The sequence below is a fragment of the Sparus aurata genome, chromosome 23, assembly GCF_900880675.1.
Source record: "Sparus aurata chromosome 23, fSpaAur1.1, whole genome shotgun sequence".
Taxonomy (NCBI): domain Eukaryota; kingdom Metazoa; phylum Chordata; class Actinopteri; order Spariformes; family Sparidae; genus Sparus; species Sparus aurata.
The window spans coordinates 18,254,341-18,267,744 of NC_044209.1; the positions used below are offsets into that span (position 1 = coordinate 18,254,341).

General features: G+C 42.2%; 1 protein-coding gene across 2 annotated transcripts in view; it reads left to right on the forward strand.

Moving 5' to 3' along the window:
- The window catches only part of rnf213a (ring finger protein 213a), a 33,622-nt gene that overhangs the window by 9,167 nt on the left and 11,051 nt on the right, over window positions 1–13,404 (forward strand). For both annotated transcript variants that reach the window (XM_030407675.1, XM_030407676.1), the window contains exons 15-38: window positions 34–208; window positions 300–458; window positions 574–672; window positions 1,410–1,532; window positions 1,711–1,894; window positions 2,384–2,557; window positions 2,651–2,803; window positions 2,897–3,516; window positions 3,628–3,787; window positions 3,878–4,095; window positions 4,344–4,481; window positions 4,601–4,765; window positions 5,125–6,403; window positions 6,524–6,705; window positions 7,228–7,383; window positions 7,472–11,077; window positions 11,192–11,316; window positions 11,819–11,935; window positions 12,013–12,137; window positions 12,227–12,349; window positions 12,450–12,511; window positions 12,672–12,825; window positions 12,904–13,045; window positions 13,137–13,328. In XM_030407675.1, coding sequence (XP_030263535.1) covers window positions 34–208; window positions 300–458; window positions 574–672; window positions 1,410–1,532; window positions 1,711–1,894; window positions 2,384–2,557; window positions 2,651–2,803; window positions 2,897–3,516; window positions 3,628–3,787; window positions 3,878–4,095; window positions 4,344–4,481; window positions 4,601–4,765; window positions 5,125–6,403; window positions 6,524–6,705; window positions 7,228–7,383; window positions 7,472–11,077; window positions 11,192–11,316; window positions 11,819–11,935; window positions 12,013–12,137; window positions 12,227–12,349; window positions 12,450–12,511; window positions 12,672–12,825; window positions 12,904–13,045; window positions 13,137–13,328 — 8,631 coding nt within the window. The remainder of the gene's footprint in view (window positions 1–33; window positions 209–299; window positions 459–573; window positions 673–1,409; window positions 1,533–1,710; window positions 1,895–2,383; window positions 2,558–2,650; window positions 2,804–2,896; window positions 3,517–3,627; window positions 3,788–3,877; window positions 4,096–4,343; window positions 4,482–4,600; window positions 4,766–5,124; window positions 6,404–6,523; window positions 6,706–7,227; window positions 7,384–7,471; window positions 11,078–11,191; window positions 11,317–11,818; window positions 11,936–12,012; window positions 12,138–12,226; window positions 12,350–12,449; window positions 12,512–12,671; window positions 12,826–12,903; window positions 13,046–13,136; window positions 13,329–13,404) is intronic.

Consider the following 13,404-nt stretch of genomic DNA (forward strand, 5'->3'; position numbering starts at 1 on the left):
CTTCTATTTCTTCTATTCATGTTTCATTCACAGTCGTTTTACTGAGGCTTACAGGAGAGCGTGCCTAGTGACAACAGTGAAACTTTTGGAGAAGGTTTGCAGAGGAGTCAAACCAGAATCATTTACCCAGAACTACCCTGATATTCCTGTGGCCTGTATGAATCTGGTTGCATCAGTGTCAGACTTTGTTCACTGTAACGAGCAACAGGTATGTCAAGTGAATCTTATAGGGTGAGCTGTTAGCGTTTCAGACATTATTAAGTCTTGCTAGTCTCAAATACTGTGCTAATCTCACTTAGGAGAATCAAGAAATGGAAACAGAGCAGCAGTATACAAATGACTCCATCTCTCAGGCTTTGGACATGATGAGAAATTGGATCAGCCTTTCCTTTAGGCAGCGTTTGCTTAACAGAGGCTGGTCATCCCTGTTACGAGATGGGACCGCAGCAGAGATTGAAGTGAGTGTTTTTGTTATATTTTCTAAGTAAAACACAAGTCATACATGGTGATGCTCATAGCAGTCATTGGTAGAGAAAGCTGGAAAATGGTTCTTTTGTCGGTTGTGTTTGACAGATGTGGAACAGCGTAATCTCCATCCACTTTGAAGATGAACTTTGCACAAAACAATGGAGACAGAAATTCACAATGGATTTTGAGGGCAAGTACATGAAGGTATGTAAGGCACCCTTATTTTTTGTTCAAAATATACTGCTCGAAAAAATTAAGGGAACACTTTAATCACAGATCTTGATGAACTTATTATCCAAGTTGAAATTCATTGTTGATGTACATAGTATAATTTTTTGAGAACAAAATAATTTTACAACAGTAAATGGAAACCAAAATCATCATCATTAGGGGTTGGATTCAAAATCAAGCCAAATATCAAAGTAAAAAATTCAAATCACAGACTGATCCAACTTGCCGTCCCTGGGGGTTTCCTCCCAGACCTGGACCAGGGCATCAGTGAGCTCCTGGACAGTCCCTGATGGTACTTGGCAGCGTCGGATGCGCCGATACATAATGTCCCATAGGTGCTCAATTGGATTTAAGTCATGAGAATGAAAGAGCCAGTCAGTGGCATCAGTGCCTTCATTACCACCTCATGCTACCAGTAGTGACAAGGATGCTAGCAGAACACAAAACTAGAGAAGAATCAGTCAGGATAAGGAATGAGAAATTGCCATTCCCATTTTGGGGGTTGTCTCGCTTTTGCCTGTGCTTGGCACCTGTTGTCCCTGTCATTTTTCACTGAAGTAGGTAAAATAGATTCACAATCAGTTGTGCTTCCTTAATGGACGGATTGATATCCCTGAAGTTTGACTGACTTGTTGCAATACTATGATGATTAAGTGTGGCATACATTTTTTGGAGCAATCTATAAAATACTAAATACTGTCTGGTTTTAGGAATCACCTCTAGATCAAATTGAGTTCTACTGTAAAAAGATAGAGGAATTACGTGAAACCCATCCACATGTTGCTGCAAGTGTTGAGAAGTGTGCTCTGGAGGCTGTCACATCTTTGTGTCAGGTATGAAGACTTCTCATGAAATGTATAATTCCACATATATTAATGGCATTGCATATAATGATCATGGCCATTTTTAAGAATTACTTTATTCTGTAGGCAGAAATTACAAATAAAATCTTAATGCTTCTCTTAAAAAGATGCATGGTAATATTAATGGATGTTTTTTCTTCATATGCAGAACAAGTTTGAGGGAAGACTCCTTGAGAGGCTTGAGATAAACTGGAAGTTTGGAAAGCTCATCTCAGCCATCATTGAGAAATCCTGGCCCAGGGACGGTCAAGGAAGGTATGAGGAAGATGAAGAAGTGGTCCTTCAACACCTCCTCTCCTGGACTGCCGCCAAAAACGTTTTCCAACTACATGGTATGCTGTATTTACAATGTGCACAAGCTATAGTAACTTTATTTTCCCACCTCCTGCTAAAAGTAGCTCACCATCTTTTTTTGGCATGATCATGTGCCATATTTTCTCCAGTTACACTCAGCTGAACTCTTATTTGATTTATCGTTCTGATGTTAAACTTGAGAAGAAGAAAAGTTCAATTGAATTATTGTTGTTAGAAATGGAAACATGACGTGTTGCAGTTGCTCTGGTGGACTAGAGTGCTGCTACATTTGGTGCATACCAGACAATGCCTGAGGTCAGAATTTTCAAATTCAAACTTTCGACTTCCGACCTCAAAGCGTTATAGGTGCAAGATGCCAAGCAGCTGAGTCTTGTACAGATCTAGTGGTGAAATCCGGTATTTCAGGTCCAGTCCAATCTTAGGCCTCAAACTGGTTGGAAAATAATTCGACCCAATAAGACCCAACCTGAGAAAGTGCTGACATGTAATTTCTGTTTCTTCTCCAGGTTCAGATGAGAAGCTGATTGAGAAACTCTCTGAAGATGCCCGGGGCAGATTTGCTATCGCCATATCAGCATTCACAGCCATCAACAATCAGCTGGTCCAAGGACGCATTAAGATCAGCCTGCTCAATATCATTTTGGAGAGGAGAAATGCCTTCTTAGATCTGCTGAAGATCGGTAAAAAGCAGTCTTCTCGTTTATTTCATATAATAGCAGGTACTGGCCTGTGCTGAAATATTAAAATATGTGTGTGTGACATGATTTTAACAGATTGCCTCTCGGAGAATGAACAATACAAGGACAATGCCAAGATGAAGAGGCTGTTGCAGTGGAGAGAAGATGAAGTAAAAGCTGTGTACCATGAGAAGGAGCTTGTGGATGTCCTCTTAACAATGTGTCAAAAACTTGAGGAACATATGACAGGTATGGGGATCATGTCAGGAAAATTAATCTATTTTATTATGCAGTTATTGCAGTGGCCTCCAATTTGACATGTTTGTTTTATTTCCATGATAGTGGATTTTGGCAACATAAAAGAGAGACAACAGGTCAACATTGAGGTCATGCCCCTGAACCATTTCATGGAGGTTCATCAGTTGGACCAGATACCCTCACAGTTGGCTGGTGTTGTCACATTTTTCAATCTGGATGAAGAAATCAGAAACATGGCAGAGGTCCTGTACACCTTCAGAGAGAGTTATTTGTTCAAAGTGTGTTGGGAGAAACAAGCCAAACACCTAGCCGCTTCAGAAATGGAAGATGTTGATCCTGATCAGCATGACATAGCGGACATTATGGCAACACCAGAGACGATACATGATGACATTTTTCAGCCTTGCTATGTTGATTATAATAACATCTACACCAGTCTGAAGAATAATACTATAACTCTTGAGGAGGTAAAACTGCTCTTTGGCGATTTCAAGGGCAAGTACGAAGAGCTTGCACAGGACCTGGACATCATGTGCAGAATTGATAAATCGACTGACAAACAGTGGATCCACAGCAGGGTTCAACAGATCGAACAGTATCATGAGCTTCATCTTGCTGTGGCTTCAGCCGAAATCATAATGAAGGTCAAAAGGACACTTCGTCTTCAAGGGGACTTCAAGGTTCTGGAGACGCTTGCAAAAGTTGTAAGTTGCCATATTATACCCAGAAATGTGACGTTCATGATTGTCTCTGATAGCTACTCAGAGGTATTGAGGCAAGGTTAACTTGAACTTTTGACTATCTCCTGTCTTCAGAATCATGCCAACTTTCAGAAAGAGCAGCTCAGTCGGATTGACAATGACTTGATGCAGGCAAAGCAGGTTCTTGTGGACATCACTGAGCCTCGCAGACTGTGTCTAGAGGAGCTGGGACTCAGAAAGCACTTTGTCAAATGGGTAAAAGATGCACTTGAAGGTAAGTGTTTGTAATCTGCAGAAAGAATAACTATTTATTTTAACACTAACTCAGGCAAGTTACTAAATTAAATATGTAATTTCCTTGCAGATATCAATGAGTTGAAGGTGTTTGTTGACCTGGCCTCAATCTCTGCGGGGGAGAATGACATGGATGTTGATCGTGTCGCTTGCTTCCATGATGCGGTCCTTGGCTACTCTTCAGTGCTCTATGAGCTCAAACAGGACTCTGATTTTCGTGGCTTCAGAGAGGTGCTGAAGAAGCTCTGGAGAGCTTTGGAGAATGATAGCAACCTACCAAAAAAACTGGTAAGAGGATGCCTTATGAAAACTATTCATTCATTCATTCATTCATTCATTCATTCATTCATTCAAAACTACTAATACTACTAATTGTTTCCCTACTTGCCTACTATGTTGTTCTGGGCAATATGTGCAAAGATCAACTAGAAAGACTCCAGACATTAAGATATTTTTACTCTCATTCACACATAATTTATGAATGCCTTCCTGGTTAAGATATACCTTGTATTAAGAAATGTTTTCTTCTTTTCTAGCGGGACAGTGCACGCCATCTGGAATGGCTGAAGACTGTGAAAGACAGTCATGGGTCAGTGGAGCTGTCATCTCTGTCTTTAGCGTCGGCCATCAACAGCAAGGGTATCTACCTCATCAGCGCACAAGGTGTAAACAAGGTGAATAATGATATAAAAGATGATGGAATCCCTATTTCCATGCAGCACAGAGGTGGTCTCTGATAACAAAGTTTCTACAAAATGATATATAAGACTGTGTTTCTGTTTTTCATATCCAGTTGAGTCTCGACACTGTCCTGAAGCTGCAGATTCCAGAGGAGCATGATGAGGGTCAGCAGATGCGCTGCTACTCTCTCGAGGACCTGCGGGAGTTGCAGAACAAACTCATGCTCATGTCTGGGAAAGGGGACCAAGGCCAGAATGAAGTTGATCATTTTGCAGAGGTATTTTAAAACGTCTCCCTCCTATTTCATTAATATAGGTGATTTTGTTAAGCATATAAGCTCTAATGATAATACTAATACTACCAGTAATTCTAATGCAGCTTCTATACATACTGTTGATAATTATTTATAATCAAAAAAAGTTTAGTTAAGTGTTTTCTATCGTTGAAGATGCATCAAATGGTTTTAAACATTAACAAAAGCCACAGTGTTAACAATTCTTGAAATAATAAATAGAATGCAAAATAAAATCAACAATAAACTATGTGAAGAAGATGTGCTAATCACAATTAAAAGGCTCATAGCTAATATTATATGTTGACCTTAACAGTGTTGACTTGGTTTTCCTTTTTTTTCAGGTTTTTGCCAGTGTTCAAAGACTAGCTGACGCGTTCATTGCCCTCTACACTGCTGGGAATCCTCTGTTCAGACAATGGGAAGCAAAAATCAACTGCTGTTTAAACAGCTTTGAACCAAGCATTATGATGGACTTCAACCTGGGTAATGTTGTCAGTGTTGTCACTGAGGATGGCAGCATAGAAGAGCAGCTTCCAGAATTTTGCCGGAAAATGGAGAAATGCTTGGGTTATTGGAGGGATTTTGTGGACAAACAGAGATCTCAACATTACTACCTGAACTACTATACAGCCGAACAGATTGTCTACCTGTGCAGCCAGCTGACACAGAGAACCAGTGTGGAGGACCAAGTCCTCATGATGCTCTCCTTTGTCAAACCAAATTGCACAACCTTAGACTTAAGGCAGGTCGGGCATGAACTCCAGTATGAACTCCTGACCAAACCAGAAGAGCAAAATGAGGACATTGAGTTCCAGACGTTTGTTGTGGTTCCAGCAAGTGAGCCAGGAGTCCCAGGCTGCCCCAGTGGATTGGATTCTCTGCCAAGTCTTGTGGAGGCTAATGGTTTGCAAAAATTTGATCTGATATGGAATACTTATATGAGAGACATGAAGAATTTTCTTCCAGACATTCTTGATGTAAAAAGTCTTGGAAGACTTTTGGAGTTACTGGCCAACAGAGGAGATGAGAGCAAAGAAGACGAGAGCGAAGAAGACATTTCTGACGATAACATGGAGAATCTCATAAAGAGGCATCTGCCTCAAGGCCTGGCCACTGGACATCCAAATCTCATAGTGTGCCCGCATGATGAGGTCTTGACAGCTTGCATCTCCATTTACATGAGTAGTGAAGGAGAGACACTGCCCACCTATGATGAAGTCCTTGTGTGCAACTCCTCGACACCGTACGAACAGGTGGAGCTATTCCTCAGACGTTGTCTCAGCATTGGCTACAGTGGACAGAAGATATACTCTTTACTGTATGGAGACCTGCTCACTTATGATGTGAGCTCTAAAGTTGAGAACTTTTTCCAGCGAATGAAAATGCAGAGCAGGAAAGACTACGGACTTGTGATCATCTGCAGCTCAGAAAGAGAACATGCCTACCTTCCTTCAGCCTTCAGTCAGTACAGATTGCACATGATTCCCCAGGAGTCCTTGGCGCGGATCCAACGATACCTCCACAGACACTTTGTTGTCCCAGCAGATCAATGCAGTGCTGCAGCTGCATTCAAAGACCGACTGTGCGTTGGTGTCATCTCATCTAAAAGGGCTGGTGTTGGTGTGTATACATTTACATTATTCCGCTATTTTATTATTCCTCATTTCACTCATGGTTGATATTTATCTACAGAGATTATTGATACCTTTCAAAACAACTTTTTTGTTTTATAAATTCCAGGTAAATCTCTCTACATCAAGAGGCTCTATGAAAACCTGAAGCACTCAACCAAGAAGTCGTCGGTGATGAAATGCATTCGCTTGATTGAACCTAATGTTGATGAGAACGTCATCCTTCAGTCTTTGTTGAACACACCAAAGACAAAAGAAGTCATGATCTTCCATTTTGACATCACATCATCGGTAACAATGAGTTACAAGTTAATGCTCAGCTGAGTGATACATACACTATTCAGCTACAACATTAAAACCACATGCTTAATACTGTTAGCTGTGACCTGTCAAGGCATGGTAATAAGACTTTGGGGATATCCTGCGTCGTCTGGCACCAGGATGTTTGTAGTGGATCTTTTGGGTCCTGTATATTTGTGGGTGAGGCCTCCATGGGTCGTACATGTTCTCAATTGGGAACTTGGGTATTCGACTCCTTGAGCTGCCATGGGGAGTGTCCTTGCTATGAGAGTGTGAACTTGGTCAACAATGTTATTTGGATGGGCGGTGCATGGCAAATGTCATCAGTATAGATGCCAGGACCCAAGGATTCTCTGCAGAACATTGTATTGTAATTAGATGATCAATGTTATTGACGTCTATCACTGGTTTTACTGTTGTGGCTGATCGGTGTATGCTGTAACCTATTTAGTAGGATATGTCTCAACAGCTTACATGCTATGTTAATGGACTGTGTTTTATGTGGTTTAAAAGGTGCAGAAAGGTCTCCATGAGTTCCTTTTCAAATTGTTGATTCTGCGCTATATGATGGACTCTGAGGGGAAGATGTGGAAGTGCAGCAACAGGCACCTGTATCTCATGGAAATGTTAGAGCCGACTGTCAAATCAACCAGAAATCCTTCACGGCAGGTAGGAGTTTTTACAACTGATGAAATCCACATCTGATTTTAAACCACTGCTTACTCTATGTCATACTTTCATCTCTATTCTTTCGTAGGACCAGACTGTGAGTGGCACATTCACAGATGTGTTTCCAAATATTTTCTGCCGACCACCCAAAGAGGTGCTAGAGATCGAGATGAGGAAGCAAGAAGACCCCACAATTGTGAGCTCTGATGACCCACTGATGGATGAGGAAGAATTCAAGAGTGCAGCCTTTCAGCGGCCATACCAGTACCTCACACGGTTTCACAACCACAGTGATCTTGATGTGTTTACATATCAAGGTGTTGAAGGATCCCACGTGGAATGTCTTCAGATGCTTCTCATGTACTGTGGAATCATGGACCCGTCATGGGCAGAACTGAGAAACTTTGCATGGTTCCTTAACCTTCAGCTGCAAGACTGTGAGACCTCTGTGTTTTGTGATGCTACTTTCACTGGAGACACACTGACTGGATTCAAAACCTTTGTGGTTGACTTCATGATTCTGATGGCAAAAGACTTTGCTACTCCATCCCTCAGCATCTCTGACCAGAGTCCTGGCAGGCAGCAGATGGACCTGACTGGTGTCCAAGATGAAGACTTGGCTCCTTTTCTGATTAGGAAGCGATGGGAAACAGAGCCACATCCATACATCTTCTTTAATGATGACCATGTATCCATGACCTTCATTGGTTTCCATCTTCAGCCCAATGAACAGAACTCTGTTGATGCAATTGAGCCCACCTCTGGAAGGGTGATAAAAAAGAATGTCATGACAAGGGCATTGTATGAAGGCCTGAAGCTCCAGAGAGTCCCCTTTAACATCGACTTTGATTGCCTTCCAAGAGGGGAGAAAATAGAGCGAATCTGCAATGTTCTTGGTATCCAGTGGCCTCTTGACCCAGATGAAACATATGAGCTCACAACTGACAACATCCTGAAGATGCTGGCAATCCACATGCGGTTCAGGTGTGGCATCCCTGTCATTATCATGGGAGAGACAGGGTGTGGAAAGACGAGGCTCATCAAATTCCTTTGTGAGCTCCGTAGGAGTGGGGTGGCCACTGAGAACATGAAACTGGTCAAGGTGCATGGAGGGACTACTTCGGAGATGATTTACACCAAAGTCAGAGATGCAGAAGACATTGCCTCTATTAACAAGCAAGACTATGGATTTGACTCTGTTCTCTTCTTTGATGAGGCCAACACTACTGAGGCCATCAGCAGCATTAAGGAGGTCCTCTGTGACAAGACGGTAAAGGGGGAAAGTTTGACACAAGACTATGGGTTGCAGATCATCGCTGCATGCAACCCTTACCGAAAACACACAGATGAGATGATTCAGAGGTTGGAATCTGCTGGCCTTGGGTACAGAGTTCGAGCTGAAGAGACAGATGAAAAGCTTGGGTCCATTCCTCTCCGCCAGTTGGTCTATAGAGTCCAGGCATTGCCTCCGAGCATGATCCCTCTGGTGTGGGACTTTGGACAGTTAAATGATCACACAGAGAAAATATACATCCAGCAGATTGTGCAAAGAGTGGTTGAAAGCAAAGCAATGGATCAAAGTTACATCAAGTGCATCACAGATGTCCTTTCAGCTTCACAGAAGTATATGCGGACAAGAAAGGATGAATGCAGCTTTGTCAGCCTGAGAGATGTAGAACGCTGCATGCAGTGTTTTGTTTGGTTCTATGAAAACCACGCCAAGTTGTTTGCAGAGCTTGAAGACTTTGAGACTAAACAAAACGCTGAGAAGACTGAAAGACATCAGCGACAGCCTGAGGTCAGAGACCCTGTGCTCTGGTCTCTAGTCATGGCCATAGGAGTGTGCTATCATGCCTGCCTCGAAAATAAAGATAAATACAGACAGAAAGTCAGCAGAAGCCTACCACAATACAGCCCGGCAAAGGTAATGCAGGAAATCTCACTCATGCAAGATTTACTCTTGAGCGGCGTGCCAATGGGAGACACCATTGCAAGAAACTATGCCCTCAAAGAGAATGTCTTCATGATGGTTCTCTGCATTGAGCTAAGGATCCCTCTCTTCCTAGTTGGAAAACCTGGAAGTTCAAAATCTCTGTCTAAAACTCTGGTGGCAGATGCAATGCAGGGCCAAGCTGCTCATTCTGACCTCTACAAAATGCTGAAACAGATCCATTTGGTGTCCTTCCAGTGTAGCCCTCACTCAACACCAGAAGGCATCATCAATACATTCAAGCAATGCGGACGTTTCCAGGAAGGCAAGAACCTGGACGAATACATTTCAGTGGTGGTCCTCGACGAGATTGGGCTGGCTGAGGACTCTCCTAAGATGCCACTGAAAACCCTTCATCCGCTGCTAGAGGAGGGATGCATTGATGATGAGCCACTACCACACAAAAAAGTTGGATTCATAGGCATCTCCAACTGGGCTTTAGACCCCGCAAAGATGAACAGAGGCATTTTTGTCTCCCGAGGTGATCCTGATGAGAAGGAGCTTGTTGAGAGTGCGAAAGGCATCTGCAGATCAGATGCAATGGTTTTGGAGAAGGTCAGGGATTTCTTCCAACCCTTTGCTAGAGCCTATTTGAAAATCTGCCGCAAACAAGGCAAAGGATTTTTTGGCCTGCGTGACTATTACAGCTTGATTAAGATGATATTTGCAGTGGCCAAGGGATCTCAACGGAAGCCGACTGCAGAGGAAACTGCCAAGGCTGTGTTGAGAAATTTCAGTGGCAAAAATGAGGTGGATGCAGTCAACGTCTTTACAGAAAGACTGCATATCGCACCCAACCTGGAGAACATCAGTACCATTGAGTTTGTGAGAGAAAACATTCAGGCAGTTGGACTGGAAGAAGAATGTCGGTATCTGCTGGTGCTAACAAAGAACTATGCAGCCCTGCAGATCCTGCAGCAAACCTTCTTTTCAGAAAACAGTCAGCCAGAAATAATCTTTGGATCCAGTTTCCCAAAAGACCAAGAGTACACCCAAATCTGCCGCAACATCAACAGAGTCAAGATCTGCATGGAGACTGGTCAGACAGTTGTGCTCCTAAACTTGCAGAACCTTTATGAAAGTCTCTACGATGCACTCAATCAATACTATGTCTGCTTGGGAGGACAGAAGTATGTGGACCTTGGACTGGGAACCCACCGTGTGAAATGCAGGGTGCACCAAGACTTCAGGCTAATTGTCATTGAGGAAAGAGAGGTCGTCTACAAACAGTTCCCGATACCTCTAATCAACAGGCTGGAGAAGCACTACCTAGACATCCACACTGTCCTTAAAACTGAACAGAAGAGGATGGTAGATGAATTGGAGAAATGGGTGAAACTTTTTGTTTCTCTCAACAGTCAAAACACAGCAGCAGCTCAGACCTACAAGTACAAGCCACCAGATGTTTTCATTGGCTACCACTCAGACACATGTGCTTCCGTGATACTTCAAGTGATTGAGAAGCAGAAGGACACTTCGGAGATGTCAGATCCTGAGAGAGGGGTTCTGGATGAGGCAAAACTCATACTGCTCAAATGTGCTACGCCAGACTCAGTGGTGCGGTTGGACTGCACAGGCCTTCCCAAAGTGGAGAGTGCACACCTGGCCAGGGTCTTCTTTGAAGAGCAGACCAACAGCTGTTTAGCTGACTTCATTCTTGCACACACTAGACAGGAAGTGCATTGCAACTCCTCCTTCACAGAGGTAACCTTAATCATTTACCATACAACTTTACTATTCAATACCAGTTTCAAAAACTGTTTGTAATGAATTTCTAAATCCTTATAAATCCTTAATAATTGTAATTTTAAACCACAGGTGACAACATTCTCCAGACTTCTGACAGCATCTGACTTGGAACCACTGGAGCAAGTGTTGCATTGTGTTGAGCTTCTCTCGCTGCAGCAGTTTGACACAGAGCACTCCTTCCTCAAGAAGATCAGGTTTGTTGATATATTTGGGAATGTATAATTTTGCTTTTGGTCACAATTATGGCAAATGACACTAACAATTGGTTGGTATTTTAACAAGGTAAATTTACAAAGCTATGAGAATTGTTACATCTCTGGTGAATACTGGTAATCTTGAAGAAATCTATACAAAACAGACAGGGTAATTTTTTGTTACTTGTATTGTTAGAGTATGTTAGTAGGGACATAGTGTATTTTCAGAAAACTACTGAAGATTCACAGATATTGGGTTATTTTAGTGTTTCACTTTGTTTATTTTGTGACATATCTGAATTTTTATTTTGTATTTTGCTAATATTTTTGGTCCCTAAAAATAATGCAACACATTTCATTGAACTTTAATTGCACACCTATGCACATGCATATATGCACCCACATCCCAATATCCCTAACTTATTTTGTGTAGTGTATTAGCAAGGAATATACTAAACTTGTTTGAACTTGAGGTATGATCTCAATTCCTGTTTTCTTGTAGGAACTTCCTCATAGCTCAAAATGGAGGCAGTAACACTGGCCCCTGCATCAAGATCCTCATCATTCAGTGTGATTACGACGAAGCCTCTCATAGTGCCAATCTCATTGCATCCGCAAAGTAAGCCCAACGTTTCCTCTCTGTTGAATATGCACCACTGTCATTTTGCCATATTAAGTTTTACCGTTCATTTCTAGGTATTCATCCATAAATCAAATCAACAAGATAACACAGGAGAGCATGGCGAGCAAGGTGTTTGTCTACTTTATCACCAGACTTCCAAGAATGGAAGGAGGGACTTCCTATGTCGGCTTTCATGGAGGTATTACAACTTGTACTTGTAAATATTACATTTGTTATCACATTGCATGAAGAATAGAGAACAATCTAAAGACATTTTGATATTTACAGGCCCCTGGAGATCAGCTCACATTGATGACCTCAGACGATCAAAGGACATCGTGTCAGACATCAAAGCCTTGCAAAACATGACATTCAGTCAAATGTTTGAAACAAAGACGAATCAGTCTGAAGGTAACTGATAAGTGATCGATAGCAAACTATAATTTTGTCTATACATAACATTTCTTGGTTGTGTTTTGGGGCATTAAATCACAAAATTATTTTCCTACAGCCATGGAGGTGGATGACATGTACTCTGAGAATGAGCCGGAGGAAATGGAGTTTGAGGAAAATGTGAGTGTAGACAACATACGTATTTTCATTCGCTATTGTGGGAAAACCTCAAAAATTAGAAAAAAGTGTTGTAGTCTGATTCCCTGACTACAGTGACATGTCATTTTATTCTGGGTTACCTGAGACACTAGTTTTTGACCAGTGTGTCCTTCTGCTGCAGGGCTGTGATAGCGTCGTGGACACCACAGCACTGGTGCGGAGCTGTGTGCAGAGTGCAGTCAGCATGTTGAGGGACCAGGTGGAAAGTGGCTTCCGCAGTACTCGGAGAATTGAGATCCTGCTGACGCTGCTCAGTGACAATAACGAAACAAAGGGTACCAACCACAACTTTATTTCAGGACTTTGTTTTTGTTACAGCTGTTGCATTGCTTAACGTGTTATCTAACTCTCAGGTGAATTTCTGGAGACTGTGAAGAGGCGTATTCACTCATTGCTGGCGATTCATGATGGCAACACCTTATCATCCATCAAAAGCAACTGGGTCATTAAGGAGGCCTCAAACATTGATGCCTTGCAAGAAGGAGGCACCTTCCGGTGAGTGCTTCGCAGAATTCAACATAGCTATGTTTGCCTATATTCCTATGTTTTTTGAAGAGCACTGCTAACTTTTTGGTGTTTTTGACAGGCAAACCTTATGGAAGCGTGTTCAGGCTGTGGTCATTCCGTTCTTGGCGCAACTGGTTTCTGTCATTGACCGTGACCAAAACTTGGACATCTTACTAGATATAAACTGTGGTGAATCTGTCAAGAGGCTGTGGTTAGATATCTTTGGCAATGATAAGCTGCTGACAATCCCCCAACTAACGCTGGACCACAAGTAAGTGGTGGTTGTATTCCAGTTTGTAAGAAGAATACCAGATTCCTATAACTAATTATATTTTACATATTGTTTA